Source organism: Rhinolophus ferrumequinum, chromosome 6, assembly GCF_004115265.2.
Source record: "Rhinolophus ferrumequinum isolate MPI-CBG mRhiFer1 chromosome 6, mRhiFer1_v1.p, whole genome shotgun sequence".
Classification (NCBI taxonomy): domain Eukaryota; kingdom Metazoa; phylum Chordata; class Mammalia; order Chiroptera; family Rhinolophidae; genus Rhinolophus; species Rhinolophus ferrumequinum.
The window spans coordinates 37,385,428-37,405,751 of NC_046289.1; the positions used below are offsets into that span (position 1 = coordinate 37,385,428).

At 38.2% G+C, this 20,324-nt stretch overlaps 1 protein-coding gene across 1 annotated transcript in view; it reads right to left on the reverse strand.

Annotated features, from left to right (window-relative positions):
- PELI2 (pellino E3 ubiquitin protein ligase family member 2) overlaps positions 1-20,324 on the reverse strand; it is a 154,730-nt gene that overhangs the window by 85,077 nt on the left and 49,329 nt on the right. Inside the window, exon 2 of the mRNA XM_033108938.1 lies at positions 19,586-19,715. Within this exon, the coding sequence (XP_032964829.1) occupies positions 19,586-19,715 (130 nt within the window). The remainder of the gene's footprint in view (positions 1-19,585; positions 19,716-20,324) is intronic.

Sequence of the window (20,324 nt, forward strand, 5' to 3'; positions counted from 1 at the left end):
CTTTGCTCCTATACATACATACCCTCCACATCAAAGCCAGAAAACTCTCTTCAGTCATAAATCTCTCCCTAAACCCAACAGCTTCCTATGCACCTAGATTAAAACCAAGCCCCTTACAAAGACTTGAAGGGTCCATTACTTCCAGACCCTCAGCTCATCCCAGATCCAACCCTCTGCAAACCAACCATGAAGTCTGCCTCAGGGCTTTGGAATATGCTGCTGGTTCCATTCTTCTCTCTTTCTTTGCAAGGCTCAATTCTATATATCCCTTTATAACTCAGCATAACTGAAGCTGTGTCCCTGGCCAGCACAGTATTTTCATTCACTATTTGTCTCCTTGATGGCACTGAGCACATATGAAAATTATATATTTATTTGTCTGGTTCCTTATTTATTGCCTGACTCTATCACTATAATCTCCATTAGTACATGGACCATGTCTGTTTTACTCATCCCAGTGCAGAGCTCAGGGCCTGGCTAATAGGAGATGCTCAATAGATATTCATTTAAAAACAACAAAAAAATTCAAATGGAAGAGGTATCTAAATAAAAAAAAAATCATGAAAGTATTGAAAATGTAGGAGAAGATATGAATTTGGAGGTAGATAAGTATGTCTTAAGCAAAACAGGAAACTTACAAATCATAAGTGAAAATAAATTTCAGATATAATTACATCAATGTTAAAAAACCTCAATCACTGAATGACGCCATGAACAAAGTTAAAACACAAAGAAAATATATGCAGTATGTATAACAAAAAGATCTTACCAATTAAAAAAAAATTAAACAATCCAATTCAAAAACAGCCAAGGAATTTAAACATTAGATATTTAATAAATGCCAGGAAATTAACAGAAATTCCGATCTTAAACCATCACATTGGCAAAAATTAACAAACATTTTTAAAAATAAAAATGGAAAAACATGTTTTAAAGATTGAAAACAACGATCAAAAAAGGTTCAGTGAGTCACTTTCCAAATGGACAGTAGTGTACAATCACAGTGCAGTGGGCTAGACAGCTTCATCGAGAGAAAGGAATGCAGGAAAGCAGAGTTGACGATTTTTTTCCTTACAGCCACATCTGCAATGAATCTAGTTTGTTTGAAGTACAGGATTACACATTTTCCAAAAAGCAAAGATTACCAACCCAGAGACAGTGACATAATTACAGTCTCTTCACCAGATAGCAAGTTATCAAGGACTAGAATTTTTCTGTGGCTCAAATTTCTCAGTAAACAGAAGACCTTCTTCAGAAATGAATGTCAAACACATTAGCTTCAGGATTCGTAAATTGCACCAAAAAAAAAAAAAAGTGCTTTGGAAGGAAACAGATACAGTTACTTTAAGGAAATTACTCCTAAGGAATCTCTTGCTTCTAGCTTTTAAATTCACTTGGCATTAATTCTATTTATAGAATATCACCTCTAAAATCCTGGAAACTCTACTTAAAAAATCACAGTTAAGCATGTCTATGTTCTATTTTACTCATTTATTAAGATGAGTAAATGCTTAATTCTAACAGAGTCCATCCCCCCTATGATTACCCAGTAATCACAAATTGACATTTTGGAGTCAAGTAAAAGACATATTCTGCCAACTGGGAACATATTTGCAGAAATGGCGCTCTCCTGTCAGGACCACCATTCACAGTCTGCCTTACGACGACACATGCAAAGCAGAGCTTGTGTTGGTCCTCAGCCTCGAACCACGGTGTCCAAAACTGCCAGCTGGACAGAGTAGGCTATTTGACAGGCGATTCACATTTTCCCCCAACTTTTTTTCTAAAATGTAAATTGTGTAAGTTTTTTACAGATATAAATTGTGTCAGTTTAAGGCGTACAACACGTTAAGTTTGATACACTTGTACATTGCAAAATGATTACCACCATATCATCAGCTAACACCTCCATCACGTCACATAATGGTCGTTGTTTTTTTTTAGTGAGAACATTTAAGATCTACTCTTAGCGGCTTTCCATAATCACCATGCTGTACACTAGATCCCTAGGACACAGCTTATAACTGAAAGTTTCTACACTTTGACCAGCATCTCCCTATTCGCCCCCACCCTCCATTCCCTGGTAACCACCATTCTAGCCTGTTTCTATGAGCTTGGATTTTTTAGATTCCACACATAAATAGTATATAGTATTTGTATTTCTCTGTCTGACTTATTTCACTTTCCATAATGCTCTCAAGGTCCATCCATGTTGTTGCAAATGGCAGGGTGTTCCTTTTTAATCATGGCTGAATGATATGCCATCATATATACACATAGACACCATTTTTATCCATTCATCTGTTGATGGACACTCAGGTTGTTTCCATGTCTTGGCTACTGAAAATAAGGCTGCAATGAACATGGGAGTGAGGATATCTCTTAGAGATCCTTTGGCTATATACCCAGAAGTGGGATTGCTGGACCATACGATAGCTTTATTTGAAATTTTTTGAGAACACTCCATATTGTTTTCCATAGTTGCTGTACCAATTTACAATTCCATCAACAGTGCATGAGGGTTGTCTTTTTTTTTTTTTAAAGCACTTTATCGGGGAACAATGTGTACCTCCAGGACTTTTTTTTTCCATGTCAAGTTGTTGTCCCTTCAATGTTAGCCGTGGAGGGTGCCGTTCAGCTTCAAGTTGTTGTCCCTTCAGTCCTATCTGTGGAGGGCACAGCCCAGCGCTAGGTCCAGCCATCGCTGCCAGTTGCAGGGGGCGCAGCCCACCATCCCTTCCAGGAGTCGAACCGGCAACCTTGTGGTTGAGAGGACGCACTCTAACCAACTGAGCCATCCGGGAGCTCAGTGGCAGCTCAGCTCAAGGTGCTGTGTTCAATCTTAGTTGCAGGGGGCGGAGCCCACCATCCCTTGAGGGAGTCGAGGGATCGAACTGGCAAACTTGTGGCTGAGAGCCCACTGGCCCATATGGGAATCGAACCGGCAGCCTTCAGAGCTAGGAGCATGGAGCTCTAACCGCCTGAGCCACCGGGCCGGCCACCGGGCCGGCCCGAGGGTTGTCTTTTTGATGATAGACTTTCTAACAGGTGTGAGGTGATATTTCATTGTGGTTTTGATTTGTATTTCCCTGATGATTAGTGATGTTGGGAACCTTTTCATGTACCAGACGGCCTTACAGACCGTCTGGATGTCTTCTCTGGAAAAATGTCCATTTAGTTCCTCTGCCCTTTTTTCATCAGAGTTTGTCTTTGTTTTGCTGCTGCATTGTATGAATTCCTTACACATTTGGGCATTAGCCCCTTATCAGATAATCTGATTTGCAAATATTTTTCTCCCATTCCACAGGTTGCCTCTTTATTTTGGTGATAGTTTCCTTTGCTGTGCGAAACCCTTTTAATTTGATGGAGTCCCACTTGTTGTTTTTGCTTTTGTTGTCTTTGCTTTTGGTGTCAAATCCAAGAAATCATTGCTAAGACCCATGTCAAGGAGCTTACCCCCTATGTTTTCTTCTACAAGTTTTATAGTTTCTTTAATTCATTTTGAATTGATTTTGTGTATGGTGTAAAAATAGAAAACAAGTTTCATTCTTTTGCATGTGGCTGTGCAGTTTTCCCAACACCATTTATTATTGAAGAGACTATCCTCTCCCAAGTGTTCTTAGTTCCTCTGTTGTAAATAAATTGGTCACATATGCATAGGTTTATTTCTGGGGTCTCTATTCTGTTCCATTGATCTATGTGTCTATTTTTATGCCAATATCTTACTGATTTGATTACTATAGCTTTGTAATATAGTTTGAAATCAGGAAATATAATGTTTCCAGTTCTGTTCTTCTTTCTCAAGACTGCTTTGGTTCTTTAGATTCTTTTGTGGTTCCATGTGAATTTTAGGACTGGTTTTTCTATTTCTGTGAAAAATTCCATTGGAATTTCTAAAATTTTTTGTTATTATATTTATTGGGGTGACATTGGTTAGTAAGATCATATAAGTTTCAAATGTACAACAACTATGATACATCATCTGTACGTTGCACTGTGTGCTCATCACCCAACGTTTAGTCTCCTTCACCATGTATTTAGATTCTGTCACCATGTATTTGACCCCCTTTACCCTCTCCAACCTCCTCCCATCGCACTTCCCTACTGGTAACCACCATATTGTTGTCTGCCTCAATGAGTTTTTGTTTGTTTTGTTTGTTGCTTTCTGTTTTATTTACCACATATGAGTGAAATCATACGATTCTTGTCCTTTTCCATCTGATTTACTTCACTTAACATGATACTCCCAAAAATCTTTCCATGTTGTCACAGATGGCAGTATTTCATCTTTTCTCATGGCTGAGGAATATTCCTTTGTGTGTATATATATATATGTGTGTGTGTATATATATATATATATATATATACCACATCTTCTTTATGCCATTGGAATTTTGATAGGGATTGCTGTAAATCTATAGATTGCTTTGGGTCTGATTCACATTAAAACAAACAAACAGGTCCCTGTGGAACCACTCCAAAATCTAAGACATGGTTAAATATAAACTAAAACAGCAAAGGTGGGAAGTTTCTTCTGATGAGTGGTCTAGTATTTTAATACAGAAAGTGGTAGCCTTTAGAGGAAAGGTATACCCATGTTTCATTAGTGCCAATTTTCATAAGGGGAAATATCTCCACCGCCACAAAAGCCTTTAGTTAAATTGCTGAAAGGTCTTTCACACCATAATTCTGTGATATGGCCATTAAAATACCCAAGTCGCTTCATAACTGTCTTAGTGAACAGCTGCTATTGAAAACTGCTTCAGCTTCAAACCAGCTGTGAGGTGAGAATGGATGATGCCACAGGAGCACCAAAGACAAAGAAGAGAAATGGCCCCCGCAGGAGAGCGCTATGCACGGGAAGGGAGAGCAGAGCTTTGTCCCGGTGGCTCCACGTTTGTCTCTTCACGCTCATGTCCCTAACTAGAGAATGAGGGAATGGTGAAATGGGAAGAAGCAAACATAAAGACAAAACATTACATTAAACAGTGTGAAGAATGAGCCCCAAGAGATATTTTAGAAACATGCCTATTTTGGGGGGTGGGGGGGCGGTCGCCCTTTACAGGGATGTTACAAGGAAAACCAAAAAGGAGAGATGTTCATTTTCATTTTCTAGACTTAATGACCTCTGGCCTGCATGCATCCTTCCACCTGCATGGATGCCTAAAAACATTTTTATTGAAATAGAAACGTGTGTCAAGGAAAAACATTAAATTACTAAGCATCCAGCATATGGCGTTAGATTTAATTCTCATCAGTAAGAAGTGAACTCTCCTGCATTCATTAGGGCCATCATTCCACACAGTGAGTCCAGGGGTATCTGAATTTCACACAGCTGGCTCTTGAATTCCAATAACAGAACCAATAGTGAGTTCTTATTTTCACATATGTAAAGGACAAGATCTTAAACACACTAATCCCTTACAATTCCCCACTGGCTGAATATTGAACGTGAGAAAGGGGGTTCTGGTGGAGAAAAGGAGGCTGGAAAGTTATGGGGGCTACTCTGTGAAAGATGTCTCATGCCACTCTCTGGACTTGGTGCCAGATCTTGTACATGATGGAGAATGATTCAAGTTTTCAACTAGGTGAAGGGGTATCACTGAGCAGACAAGGTAGTATGAAGGACACATAGCTTCACATGACCTTAAAGCATAGTTAGCACTGGAGTTACATCTAATAGGCCAAAAGGGACTATGGCCTGGAAGGAAGGGGAAACTTTGGACGGGTTCATTCATCGGTCTGTTCAAGAACCACTGCAAATGTCAGCACCAGGGATTGGCAATGAAAACGAGGAGAAAGGAAAACTGGAATCGGTGCACATGTAGATTCTTTCTACAGGATCTGGCTACAGGGGAGGGAGGAAGGCGCCCGGGCATTAAGGTAAACAAAACGTTAAGCATGACGCTAAGGTTCTCACCCAGACCAGGAGGCAGGTGGTGATGGGACTGTCACCGAAGAGAGGAAGTACAGAAGGGAGTAGGATGGAGAGGAGCGGGTTCCGGAGCAGACGCTGAGGACAGAAACAAGGTGCTGTTCTGGTCGGGAGCCAGGCAGGGACACTGCAAAACGGCTACCACTGCAGTGGGGACGCTTACTGTCTGTGCTCCACATTGCAGGCAATAAAAATACCTTACACTCAATTGTGTTTTTGTAAGTGCTTTTTTACCTCCTAAGAATCCACAAAGTTCAGAGACAGAGACTACTTAAAAACAAACGAAAAAAAAGAACAAGGTGCTAAAAGACTTTTTAGCAACTTCTCAAAACAAGCAAGGATCTAACAACAAAAAATACTAACAGAATTAAGGGCCTCCGGCTCAAGCTAACCAAGCCATCCTAGGAAGGTCCTATAACTCTAGGTCTCAATTTTCGTACTAGGAAAAATAACCAGGTGGAACTAGACTCTTCCTAATGTAACTTATACAAAAATGGTATCGTAAATTGGGGGCAAATTACGTAGTCCTTTATTTTGACAAAAAAGGGAAGCTGACTTCCTTTTGAAATCTCATGTTGACTTAAAATACTGCTCTAAACCAAAAATTCTTATTCTTTATCAAAAGTGTGTTTTAAAAATCAGCAACTCAATAAAATATTCAAAGATGCCTATCATTAACACATTTGGAATTTCCTTGTGGATTTTTTAAAACCTATACACTGAGTGCAATTCAACTATATGTATCATCAGAGGAAATATTTTGCTGATTTAAATTATTTCCAGTCTGCTTTGGTATGTGTGACTCTATATTTGCTTTCAACTCCTTTTCTTTTCCTTTTCCATTCTCTGATTTTAGAGAATTTTTTTTTCCTCCACAAAATGTCGCTCCTCCTTCTCCCCTGACCCAAGCGCTACTTTTTTGTTATTTTATGAAATTAGTAACCACTGCCACATTCAAGGCTTTGGCGAAATGAATTCATCCTTGTCACATTAGATAATGGATTAAACTCAAGGAGGAGGGAGCTTGAGCGGACTGGGGTAATAGAGAAAATCAGCATTCCTTCCAGCCCACACACCCGTCCGGAAGCCTCTCACCACCCCCTGTCCTGGGCTGGGGACAGAAGATCTTAAACGCGCCTCCAACCCTGAGAAAAGAGAAGCTTGGAGAACTAAGTCCAGCTGAGACCAGCTCTTCTTAATCTAGGCCAAAGACAGATTAACCCCATACTGAAAGTCCATTTGCAAGGCATCGCCCTCCATCTCTGCAAAACCTGATTTCGAGCAATGGTTTCTGTTAAGCAGCACACAATCATTGAAGGAGAGGGAACTTCAGAAGAGTCTGGTATCAACTCGCTTTGCCACAATGCCTGCAATGCAGCTTTTAAAAATAAAGACTAATCTGCTGAAAAACTTTCTCAGTTATGATTTTCCCTCAGGTTTCCATTCTGTGACATGGTAAAAAGGAAAACAAAATGAGAAGCAATGGAAGGAAGGAGAGAAGAAAATATGTAATATGATACCCAATATTCTTACAAGCAGTTAATAATAATCATGGTTCATATTTACAGAGCATTTACAACGTGCCAGCCGCCATTCTAAAAGCTAAGAACTTTACAGGTGTCGACTCATTTATTCCAAACTATGAGTGGAGTAATATTATTTTCCATCACTCGAGGGGTAAGAAAACAGAGGGATAGAGTGGTTGTGACTTGGCCCAAAAAAGAGTTGGGATTTCAACCACGGGAATCTTACTCCAGAGCCTGCACTCTGAGCCAGATTCCATACTGACAAGAGCTCCGAATCCGGCTCAGTGGTCCCCCACTAGAGTGATTCTGCCCTCCCCCCAGGGGACATTTAGCAATGGCTGGAGACATTTTTGGTTGTCACAACTGGAGGGGGTGCTACTGGCATGGAGTGGCTAGAGACCAGGAATGCTGCTAAATATCCCATAAAGTACAGTGGGGTAGTGACTCCACCAGAGGAATCCATGTTGTCTCTGTCTGATTTCTCAGAAGGGGGACAAGGACAGAGAGATGCTCCTTATGGGGACCAGCAACACCCTTCAGGTACGGGTCTACCAGCTGGTTGCAGACAATCTGATCTTGGATTTAAGGACTTCTCCTGCCCTCTCCTTTACGGCACGCCCACCATGTCAACACTTCTGCAGCAGTTACAGCCTTTGCCACTGAAAGCCAACTATCCAACCCCAACCTCCCCCCCAGTTCTCTTACCCCCACTCCCTCCACCCCCCAACTCTGTGACTCATTGCTACCAACCAGCCACACTTCATTTTCCCACCTGAGGATTTCATTCAGGTGTCAGGTAAAGATTACATTTCACAAATAAGAAGAAAATATTTCAACCGATTCAACTATCTGGAATACTAACAATACGTATTTTCTGAGCAAAGCTTTCATCTGTCTGCGGGCAAAAGTTATAAACCTCCTTTGCAGTTTCATGAAACCATGTAAATTAACTGGGAAGCAATGGATTCTAAAAACCATAGACGGCTGTTCATTCCCTCCGTCACTGGGTATTCTCTGGGCACCTGCCTGTAAAGGCCGGGCCTGCTCTCCAGGAGCTTACAGTCTGCTGGAAACAGAGACCCGCAGGCACAAGTCTAACGCAAGTCTAACACAAGTCAGGGGGAGTGACACCAGAATACAAATATTTTACAGGGGGGGCGGCATCTGAGAAGAGTCAGTCACCTTTCAGAATAAAGTTTTAAGAAGGCTATTTTTTTGTGTACGTGCAATTAAGGAAGGAATTAGATATGAAGGATATGCTTACATTTTGAAATACTGAAATCCAACTACACAGCCAATGAGAATGAGCATTTATGGCACTTAAAAGGGGGAATCATTCTAAAGTATTCTCAATTCACTGATTATGTTTACGTTGGAGGCTTAGTTCACACTGAGCAAACACTGCTACACTGGAGGGATATAGAGTGGCTTTTAAAGTCCGTATGATTCCATCACATCCTTACAACTCCCTCTCAGAAGAACAGTTGCTCCGTCCAAAGAGCCTGGCCTGTCCAGGAGGCATGTGTACTATCCATTCTGTCTAATCCTCACACCTGAAAGGGGCTGTTACACCCTGAGGGTCTCTGTGGCTTGTCCTCGTCACCTGATTAGCAAAGGGAGGCGCCCTGACTCCAGTTAGGTTCATCTGACGTCAGGGTCTGTGTTCTCCCTGTCTCTGACATCAGGCCGCCTCCCTATTTCACAAATGTGAAAGCTGAGGAAAATGTAGCACGTAGGCCCCTAGCTGTAATACGTAGGCATAAATTTTTCAGGCGAGGAAGACAACATATCATAAAATTCAAAGTTCAGTATAAAATTAGAGTTCTCGCTAATATTCAATTCTATAAAATCATTACTGTTTTAACAGGCTAACCAGTTTTCTAAGTGAAGATACATTTTTAACTTGTGCAAAAAGCAGCAAGATTTTAAATTGCTGTAAGCTATAAATGTGAATATTGGTAGCTATTACTGACGTCCAATTCTTTTGACCTCATATCCTAGAGTAAAATAGTTAACTTTAAAAAATACCTTTAATAATTTACAAAAACTTAACTGAGGTTTTAGTGTGATTAAAACTGTAAGGCATACTGGGTAACAAAATAAATTCACACAATGGAATACTATATAGCAATGAACAACCTATCCTATAGATCCAATTTATATAAAGTACAAACACAGAGAAAACAAACTAAAAGCACCGGGTTAAGACAGTGGTTACCTGGTTACTATGGGGGTGGGAGGGGTGTTTTGGAAGGGGAGCAAGGGAGTCTTTGGGATAGTGGTAAGGCTCGCTCTTGATCTGGGTGCTGTTTAAATGGGTGTGTTCACAGCACTTTCTACCTGCTACCTGTAACTACTGACCAGTATTCCTGGGTCCTGGGCAACACACTTGGCTTAGTGACCTAAGATTTCTTACTGGGCCTCTCTGAACTTCGTTAAGTCCCTCCTTTTACACATGAGGAGTCAGTCTGAATAAGCTTCCTTCCAACTTTCATGTTCCACATATTTACAAAGGAAAGTTACAGCAAAAGATTCTCTTCCTCCACAAAAAGACAAGATGGGTGTTAGTGCCTGAATCAGCGTCATAATTCAAGTAAGTTTGAGTAAAGGCATAATTATAAATATAAATACAAGGATTCTCCCATATTGACATGGTAAAAGCAACTCTTTAATATAATTGTACTTTAAGGACAACAAAAATTAAAGATGATTTTTCCAACTAATGCATCCAGCTAAATATGATTTTTCCAACTAATGCATCAAGTCAATAGTACTAATTATTATTTACCAGTAATGCAGAAAATTACACTGATACTAATAATTAAGTTATTGAGTGCCAGAGTCAAGTTTTCCTGCTCCAATACTCTGGATTAAAAAGAACTTAAAAAATAAACATAAACCATCTTCCCTGCCCCCCAATTCCTTCATGGCTTCCCCATCCTTTCCTTTCCCCCAACACATGTTTAAGAGCTGCTCAGCAATACAAGGTACTTTGTACTTAATTTCCCATAAAATAGTATACATAAGTTTCTTCCTGCTGCTGTAACAAATTATCAAAAACTTGACCGCTACAAACAATACAAAGTATCTCACAGATCTGTTGGTCCATAGGCTACTGCTTGCCCTGCCCAAGCCTCACAAGGCCAAAACCAAGGGCTGTGTTCCTTACAGAGGCTCTAAGGAAGAATCTGTTTCTAGGGACATTCGGGTTGTTGGCAAAATTGAGTTCCATGTGATATCGGACTGAGGTCCCAATTTCCTTGCAGAGCGCCTGTCAGTTGTTCTCAGTTGCTAGAGGCTGCCCACATTCCATGGCTCATCGCCCCGCAGGTTGAGTCCTGCTCACGCTTCAAACCCTCCTGCCCCTTCTTCCCTCCCATCTCTGTAAGTCTTCGAAGTCCCTCTTCCACTTTTAAGGACTCTTGTGATTACACTGCCCCTCCCCCCATAGCCCAAAATAATCTCCCTATTTTAAGTTTCATGTCGTTAATTCCATCTGCAAAGACCCTTCTGCGGTGTGAGGTGACATAAACACAGATCCCAGAGACTAATAAGGGGTGGGCATCTTTGGGGGCCATTATTCTGCCAACCACATCATAAATACAGAAAAGACATAAATGTCTCCTTTACCAGAAAACGATGAATCATTCCTCTGCCCACACCACACAGTAGAGCACCGATTTATGCTCAATATCAATGAACAGAAATGAAGAAGGCAATAGCCTTGTGATTACTCTGTACCCACAAACAGACCCACTGGTTGTTAGTGCTTGCAACAATGAAACTACATTTGCTAGAAGAAGAGTCAGGAAAAACAAAAATGTTAATGTCAAACTAACTGCAGAAAGTAAGAAAAATGTGATATTCTGAATCAACTCTTCGATTTTCTGGGATATTCATAGTAGGCACTGTGAATCACACTTCAAATTTTAATTTTTAAAATACACTAAAATATCTTACAACCTACTTTAAAGACTCTCACACAAATCTGAATGAAAAATGGTGATAAATAATTATGCTGCTTCAGGTCTTCGATCAGTGCAAGTCAAGCTGCCTAACTTAAGCACAACAGTAAAAAATCTTATTTTATTTGGGGGATTTCAAAGAAAATGTACTTAAACAGCCAAGTTTATTCTTGTTTACTCTGTGAATAACAGAAGTTAAAAAAACTAAACCAAAAAAATAGGAAGGGAAAAGAACAGTTCCAAATTACTAAATTTACACTATTTGCAATGACAAAACTATCAAAATACTTTATGAAAACATAAAAGTACTGATTAGCCAAATTTTACAGAAATGTAGTAGTTAATAATAACCAATTCTTGATGTTAAAACTTATGCTACATAAAATAAAAAGCAATAATCACCTAATCACAGATATATTTATAAAAATTATTCATGTCAGGAGTGATAATATTTAACAATCAGAATAATAAGAATAAAGCATACAAATAAAAAAAATTTTGAATACTGCCATTTATTCTCTAAACAAGATGAGCTACACATAGTGTAAAACTGTACCCAAGTAATGCAAGTTAGAGAACTAATCATTCATCAAATCATGCTAAGAATTTCTAAGTCATCTATGAACTGTTGGAAATTATTGGTGTAATCCTTTATTTGATTTTTCTGTCACAAGATAAGCAATGTCTGAGCTTTATTTAATTTAACAAACCAAACTCTTCCAATAGCTTCCCCCATTTAATTGAAAGGCAACGGGTGAATTGAGTCTTGATGTATAGATTTTCCCATAACATAATATTGTTCATGTTAAATCTATTACCTTCTGCTGAACTAATATCAATTAAATTTTTTTCTCATCCTAATGAATACGAGATTTTCATATTCACTAATTCTGTGATCACCTAAATCATATAAATCAGTTATTGGGCTGTCATATTTAATTATCTATATTAATTTTACAACATTTTGTTAACTCTCAATCTATTACGCTTTGAAAACATCAACTGGCTAAATTCCAAGAATCAATACATTAAAAGGATGTTATTAAAAGTTAATTATAGTCTTCAGAGACTTGACATCAAAGAAGTGTGTTTTCATGTGACTTGCTGGATAATTTAAAAGTTATTCTCTTGGAATATTTTCCTTTGTTTCCTCTCTGTTTGTTTCTCTAATATCCTCTGTTTCTCTATCACAGTTTCCTGTATTTGGTTTTATATGTTCCATCACCTACTATTTGTCAAATAAATCAACTCATTTTTATAATCTAAGAAATAAGAATGGTTAGAATAGCATGTAAAAAACCAAATATCTAAAAACTTTAATTATTCAAAATTCTACTTCACAATTTCTATTACAGTGAATATTCAAGTCTTTATATGATTTCCAAACTGAGTTTGTATCAATAATACCACAGCCCATCCAAAGGTAAATACTTCACTATTTCAATTCCAAGTTTTTAGATATGTTATTTAACTCGATGATATTTATTCAATATAAGATAAACATTAAAATATCAAGAAAAATGTTAAGTAGTTTATTTGGTTTTTATCTTTCTATGGTGTCATGCAGAGATAACTAAATACAATAAGACCACATTAATGAAAATATCCAAAAGTTTTTCTAGAATTTCAACCGAGACAAGTTTTTCCTCCCTATAACTATACTTGCACCATCTGTACAAAATTCCTAACATTTGCAGATAAATATTTCTCATTGAAACAATTTTTCTTGAGTTATAAAGTTTAATATATTTCAGATGCTGTTCCTTCCAACTCCATGAAATCAAGAAAAACCATTACCTATCTTCAAAGTCTTGAATACTGAACGTTAAGTAAATTATTAAACCTCTTCTATGTGAAATAGTTGAAGCTTTGTCAATAAGAACTTAAGCCCTGATTTATTTTTTCCAAAAATTGTTTTCTCATCTCAATAGACAAGTTTTGCAAAATTCAGACCATAACTTGAAACTGCCATGATACAGTCACATAAAAACTATTTTTGAAGTCTTAATACTTTAAGTCAGAAAATTATTTTAAATTTAAATTTAAATAATCTCCTTATTAGTAACTAGTTAGTCTGTTCAGATTTTCAATTTCTTCATGATTCAGTCTTGGTAGCTAGTATGTTTCCAGGAATTTATACATTTCTTCTAGGTTGAGTATTTTGTTGACGTATAATTATTCATAGTACTCTCTTACGATCTTTGTATTTCTGTAGTATCAGTTATAAAGTCTCCTCTTTCATTTCTAATTTTATTTATTTGAGTCCTCTCTTTTTTTCTTGGTGAGTCTAGCTAAAGGTTTGTCTACTTTGTTTATCCTTTCAAAAAGTCAGCTCTTAGTTTCATTGATCTTTTCTATTTTTTTGTCTCTATTTTATTTATTTCTGATCTTTGTTATTTCCTTCTTCCTACTAACTTTTGGCTTTGTTTTTTTCTCATTCCTAAAGGTATAAAAGTAGGTTGCTCATATTTATATTTTGTTGTTGTTGAAATAAGTTGTGTTTCATTCTAGAAATGAAAATTTTTTATGATTGTATTCCTATAGAGTATCAAAGGATATTCTGAGCTGCAGTTTATTACCAGTATTTCCTTTTTCTCTTCTCAGACTCAGAATATTCATGTTTAAGATATCTAAAAGGATAAAACTTACCAAATGGGAGATGTACCACCCATTGCCACCAAGATCCAGGCTGGACAGACAGACAGACAGTGAGCACTTCAAAAGTAAACCCCGCTACAGCCTACAAAATTAGTTTGATCTAATGAGTTTACATTGAAATTTATGTTATTCATTTTGCCATTTCTCACAGTTACTATTATATTGTCTATCGACTGATAAGGAAGAGTTTCAATATCTTATCATTCCAGTGCAACAATCCTGGTTGTAGCAATCACGTTACGTGGCCCTCATTTGTCTGTAAACTGTCACTCTAAGACCCCTGATAGTTTCCATTCTGAAATATGCCAACTGGAATCAAGTGATATTCAGTTACTTTTTTTTAAGTAAAAATAACCAAAAAAGGAGATTTCCATAAGGCACAATGTAAGAAGGAAAAATCATGATGAAGAGCTTTCCACAGTAATGTTGCTAAATTTAAACCACATTGCTGGCAAAACATTCACCCATCAGACACCATCACCCCCACCACAATCATCATGCTAGTTACTGATTAACTGAAAGCAAAACAGTTGTCCCACAGCATTAAAAGAAAGTAAATGAGCAAACATAAATCAACTTAAATTATCAGTCATGTCATGCCACTCCCTTTGATTAACATCTTTCAATGTTTCCCCGTAGGAAAAAATCCAAATTCTCCAACCAGACCCACAGGGCTCTAGCTCTGTGTGCTCACCTGGCTAACTTGCCCTTACCCTTCAGCTTTTAACTCACAAGCTACTTCCTCAGAGATCCTTCCTGGTCTGCCCAATCTCTGCACTGCAGCCCCTTTTCTCATAGCATCGTATTCTTTTCTATCACTGCATGTTTTCACAATGTGCAGTTAAATATGTATGCACATGGTTACTTACTATTTGCCTACTCGCTAGACAATTAGCTCCATGCAGGCATGGTTTGTTGACTGTAGTATATCCAATACCTAACATGATGCCTCGCCAAAGCAAGTACTAGATAAATATTTGTAGAGTAAATGAATGGATGAACAAATTGCTAAATACCCTATGTCTGTATAACAGAACTGCCAAAAGTAAAACAGGACTTAAGGTTTTTTTAAAAAAACCACATTATATAATAGGAGAAATATCTTTGAGTATTACTATTCCAAGAGCAAATATGTACACAACTAAAGATTACACAAATAGCAATTCCACAAATAGCGATTACACAACAGTAGCACATACTTGCCATCCGCATCTGACTTAGCTTGCACATCAGCATGCATGGAAGACTAAGAAGTCCCATTCCCCAGCTGGCACTACCATCAGCAAAGGGGTACTCCCTGCTCTGCCCCCAGACTGTGAGTGGGACAGAGGAAATGATTACGGCAAAGGGAAGAAACAACGTAGTTAAAAGGCCAAGTGCTCTAATTCTAACGATGATAAGCACATCCACCTTTCTAGCTCTCATTTTTACAACGCCAATCCAAGATGACCCTTTCATTATCAATATTGCAGAATCACAACTTTCAGAGCAGACAAACTACTGTGATGGGGCCAAACAGCTTTTCCCAAGTAGCACCACATACATACCCTGGCACCCTGATGGGAAATGGGTGAGCAAGAAGAAAGAGGGAAACACAATCCAGCAGGGCCTGGGAAGGTCCCAGAGCCAGGGACTCACAAAGAGCAGGTGCTGAAAGGTCCCAGAAAAAGGCAACCTGCCTGGGGTGAAGCCAACAACATAAATGGAAAAGTCAAGTGGGCTAACGACTGTGACAAATAAGAACAGGCAAAAGGGCCGGACGTCTTGATGAGATTAGACGCGAAAATACATGTATCTCCCAGTAGAATGAACTGGAGACTGTGGTCACTTTCAAGTACAATGGGCTGTAAGGTCCACTGTATCAGGGGGAAAAGTGGAATGGAAGTGACAGTCTCAGAAATTGAAAGAGTTAAAGCACCCTGAACCATGGATGCTAGTTTATGGTTTAGTAGGGGCTGGGGAGAAACAGAGATTGGGCTAGGTACTGAGTCACTAAAACACGCAGAAGACTAAACTGTAGGTCAGGGAGATGAGAAGAAGGAGAGGAAGAGGAAGCTTAAGTTAATAATGCAGGGAAAAAAGAGAAGACCAAGGTGGAAACAGAATGAGATCATTTCTAGTTGCATGAACAAGAAGGGAAGAGACAGAAGAATTAAGAGTATATTGATAAAAACCAGGATTCAGTTAAAGTGAGGCAGTGGGAGTAGCATTTTTTAAAAAAAGTTAAATATATAAGAGATTTTGTCTAGGGAACCAACAGAGCAGGTGCCAGCAGGAGTGGCTGGGCAAAGCTGATCAGGAATGGGAGCCTGAGAGGGAACAGGAGTGAGGGATTTGTGACTAAGGTGCTAGGTTCAGGTAAGATGGAACACTGCGTACGAGGCCCTCAACCTACAGGTACTGAGACGAATAAGCTACATGGTGGAAATGTAATATGAGGTAGGTGATCAGCTCACAACAAATATGTCTGGTCTACTTATCTCCCTTGGTCATGGCTGACTGACCCAGGGTAGGCCTATCAGAGTCTCTTTCCTGAAAATTTAAAACCTTTAGCAGAGATAGAAGGTAGTTGGAGCCAAGTCACTTTATAACACCCTTGAAAGAATATCCATGTTAACACCAATTGATACTCTGGTTCTCTCTCACAAAACCTAGTTACCTAATTTTTTCCCCAATTCTGAGACCTGCTCCTATTCTATCCTTTAATAATTTCTCCATTTTTTTTTTTTGTAGTTGTTTTGGGTTTTCTTGGTTTTGATTTTTAAGTTAGGATCATTTGTGTTGCTTATAACCAAAGTATCTGATCTGATTCAGTATGGCTCCTGTAAGCCAACTTACGCAGTTTGTAAATGAGGAATCTGAGGCCCTGAGAATATATTTTCCCCAGGTTGTAAGATGAGAGAGTCAAGACCAAAACCCAGTTTGCCCTACTACTAGTACTGTGGGTGATATTTTTAAACACAGATTTAGAAAGACAACTACCAACAGATTTATAATCTAAAAAAACTTCAGGTGAAATGTAGGTATAAAAGTAAAACATAAAAAGCTAAAACTGGAGTAGACGGAGGTAAGTAATGAAAAAGAGCAACTGATATTTCCATCGTAGCTAATTTTCATATTCTATCATAACATTAAGCCTGAGTAATCTAGAAATCCCAGATTTCTAGAAAAATTTTAAAAAATATCTGAAGCCATCGTATTAATATAAAATCTGAGATTAAAAAAGGGTAAATGTAATAAAAAGGTACAGAACCAGAGGAAGGAAAGATAAATGTCAACAAATAAACAAAATTATAAGGACCACGTCTATAAAACCAGAAGATTTTTGGCATTTATCCCATGCTTAAAATCATTTGTCTTGGTACCCTGCTTCACCAAATACTTTTGGACCATAAAATGTTTCTCATATTTCTTCCAAGATTCTGTTGCTCTTCATTTCCTCCATTACTCAGAACCTTTGTAAGGCTGATTTCCTCGTCTTCCCTACAAGTGTCCTTCTCTCCCTAAAACTTTTACTCGAAAGCCCCCTTCTTTAGCCCAAAACTGTGCCACTAAATATTAATCTTTTCTTCCCTATTTTCTTGGTGTTTGATATTTTCTTGTCTAACCATTTCCTTATTAATACAAGATAATCTTTTTTTAAAAAAAGATTTTTATTAAAATATAGCTAACATACAATATTGTATTAATTTCAGGGGTACACCATAGTTATTCAACATGTATAGACCTAAAGAAGTGATCACCATGATAAGTCCAGCAACCATCTGACGCCGTACCACGTTATCACAATATTATTGACCATATTCCCTATGCTGTACATTACATCCCCATGACTTGTTTTATAGACCTGGAAATTTGAACCTCTTATTCCCTTTCACCTTCTCCCTGCTTTTTAAAGTTTTCAATTACAGTTGACATTCAATGCTATTTTATATTAATTTCAGGTGTACAGCATACTGGTCAGACATTTATAATTTTAAGAAGTGATCCCCCTGACTAGTCTAGTACCCACCTGGCACTACACATACTTATTACCATATTATTGACTATATTCCCTGTGCTTTACTTTATATCCCCACGACTATTTTGTAGCTACCAATTTGTACTTCTTAACCTCTTCTCTTTTTTCACCCTGCTCCCCAATACCCCATCCATCACCCTGATAAATCTAGTATGCATCTGACACCATACATAGTTATTACATTACTGACTATATTCTTTCTGCTACCATGTTTCCCTGAAAATAAGACCTAACCGGAAGATAAGCCCTCGCATGACTTTTCAGGATGACATCCCCTGAATATAAGCCCTAATGCATCTTTTGGAGCAAAAATTAATATAAGACCCGGTCTTATTTCGGGGGAAACATGCTATCCCCTACATCCCCATGACTACTGTGTGACAACCAATTTGTACTTCTTAATCCCGTCCCCTTTTATATGCCCCCCTCCCATCTGGCAACCATCAAAATGTTCTCTGTGTTGGTACATTCTAGCAAACTTTCCCCATGTACTGCTTCAGAAGCAACAGGAGCTTTATTTTTAAATAAAAACATTAACAAAGGTGATTTGTTTCTAAGACTGAGTATAAATACCACATGTGCTTCCATGAAGCCACTCATTTCTCTTTGAACATGGGTTTTCAGTAAAAATGAGAAATAAGTCTCTTATTTATTCCAGATGGTCCAAACTCATGATGATAAACATGTACATCTAGTGCCACATATGAAATACTTCATGTAAATATAATTGTTTTATAGAAAAGGAAACTATATTATACATTAAAGAACTTATTTAATTAAAAGGAACATTACCATAAATCTCATAGGTAGAATATATCAACCAAAATGGAAACAGATTTTCCCTCCATTTATATATCAGAGAACACATGAAATAATCATAAAAATTAAGATTTTATTCACTCAAAATTTATAAGAGGAAATATGGCTAGTCGACTTCTTACAGCACTTAGCTGTTTACTTCCAATCTTTCTAATAAATACACAAATTCAATTCCATGTACATGTAGATTATGTGAAAACACCCACTACTCAACAGAAGGAAAATAACAAATCTTAATGAGGTTTACACCAAGATTTAATAAAAAGAACCACTTTAGGATAAAGAACGTCATTCATCTTTCAACCACAACTATTCTAAACCGATATATGCTGGTTTCACTATAACCTAAAAAACTGGTTTATAATGAGGTGCAGAGAAGGAGTTTGCTCACCCACCCTCCAGGGGACATTTTTGGTTGTCACAATGGCTGTGGCAGTTGGGGGCGGGGTGGATTGATGTGCTAGTGGCATCCAGTGCATCAAGGGATGCTGCTCAGTATCCTACAACGTTGCACAGGACAACCCTTCACAACCAAGAATTACCTGGCCTCAAATGGTTGAGAAACTTCCTACAGAGACGTAAGACTGGAAGGACAAAGAATAACAAGGAATCGCCGCGAGTCACTGTCTGCCCAGCCCTCCCCACTGCAGGGGCCACGTACCTTTGACGCCTGCGGGGTGGAGATCACGTGGACCGTGCTGGGTTTGACTCCATTAGCCTTGGGCCGCTTATAGAGAGCAAATCTGCTTTTCCTCCGGCCTCTGTCTCCATTAGGTAAAGCACCATTGTACCTACAAACAGAGATGAAAGAGTTCACTTATTTGCAGATTTTCAAAGTTCTAAGAAGCCAAAGTAGAGGGGATAAGGAAAAAGACAGCAACGGTCATAAAGAATTGCCCCCTAGACACCCCACAAAAGGGAAGGGCTGCAAAACAGACTTCCACTATAATGAAACTCAAATCACTTCCAGAAACTTAATTTAAGAGTGATGTGCAATGTAATTATAGGTTTCCTATTTTATAAAGTCAGACTCTTGAAATCTTTTTGGAAAGAGACAGAGTATAAATAAGCAAATGAGAATTCTTCAGAGGCCATATTACTGCTGGCTCAAGTCGGCAAGTGTCATTCTAATGGACCCCCGAGAAACACTCAAGAAATATTTTTAAATGAACTAGTTAGAAAATAGCATACTGATTAAATCTCACGCCTCACTCTCAAACCATATTAACATCTGTAGGATCTTTATTTGTAGGAAGACCCAATTTAGTTACGTACATGCTTAAAAGTTCTGAATTCTCTATACTCATTCCCATTTCTATGTAAGCCTTACACTGTCGGCTTAACAAAACATAGCTTGCAAAAATTGACTCTGCACCATAAAATATAAACATAAAATAAGA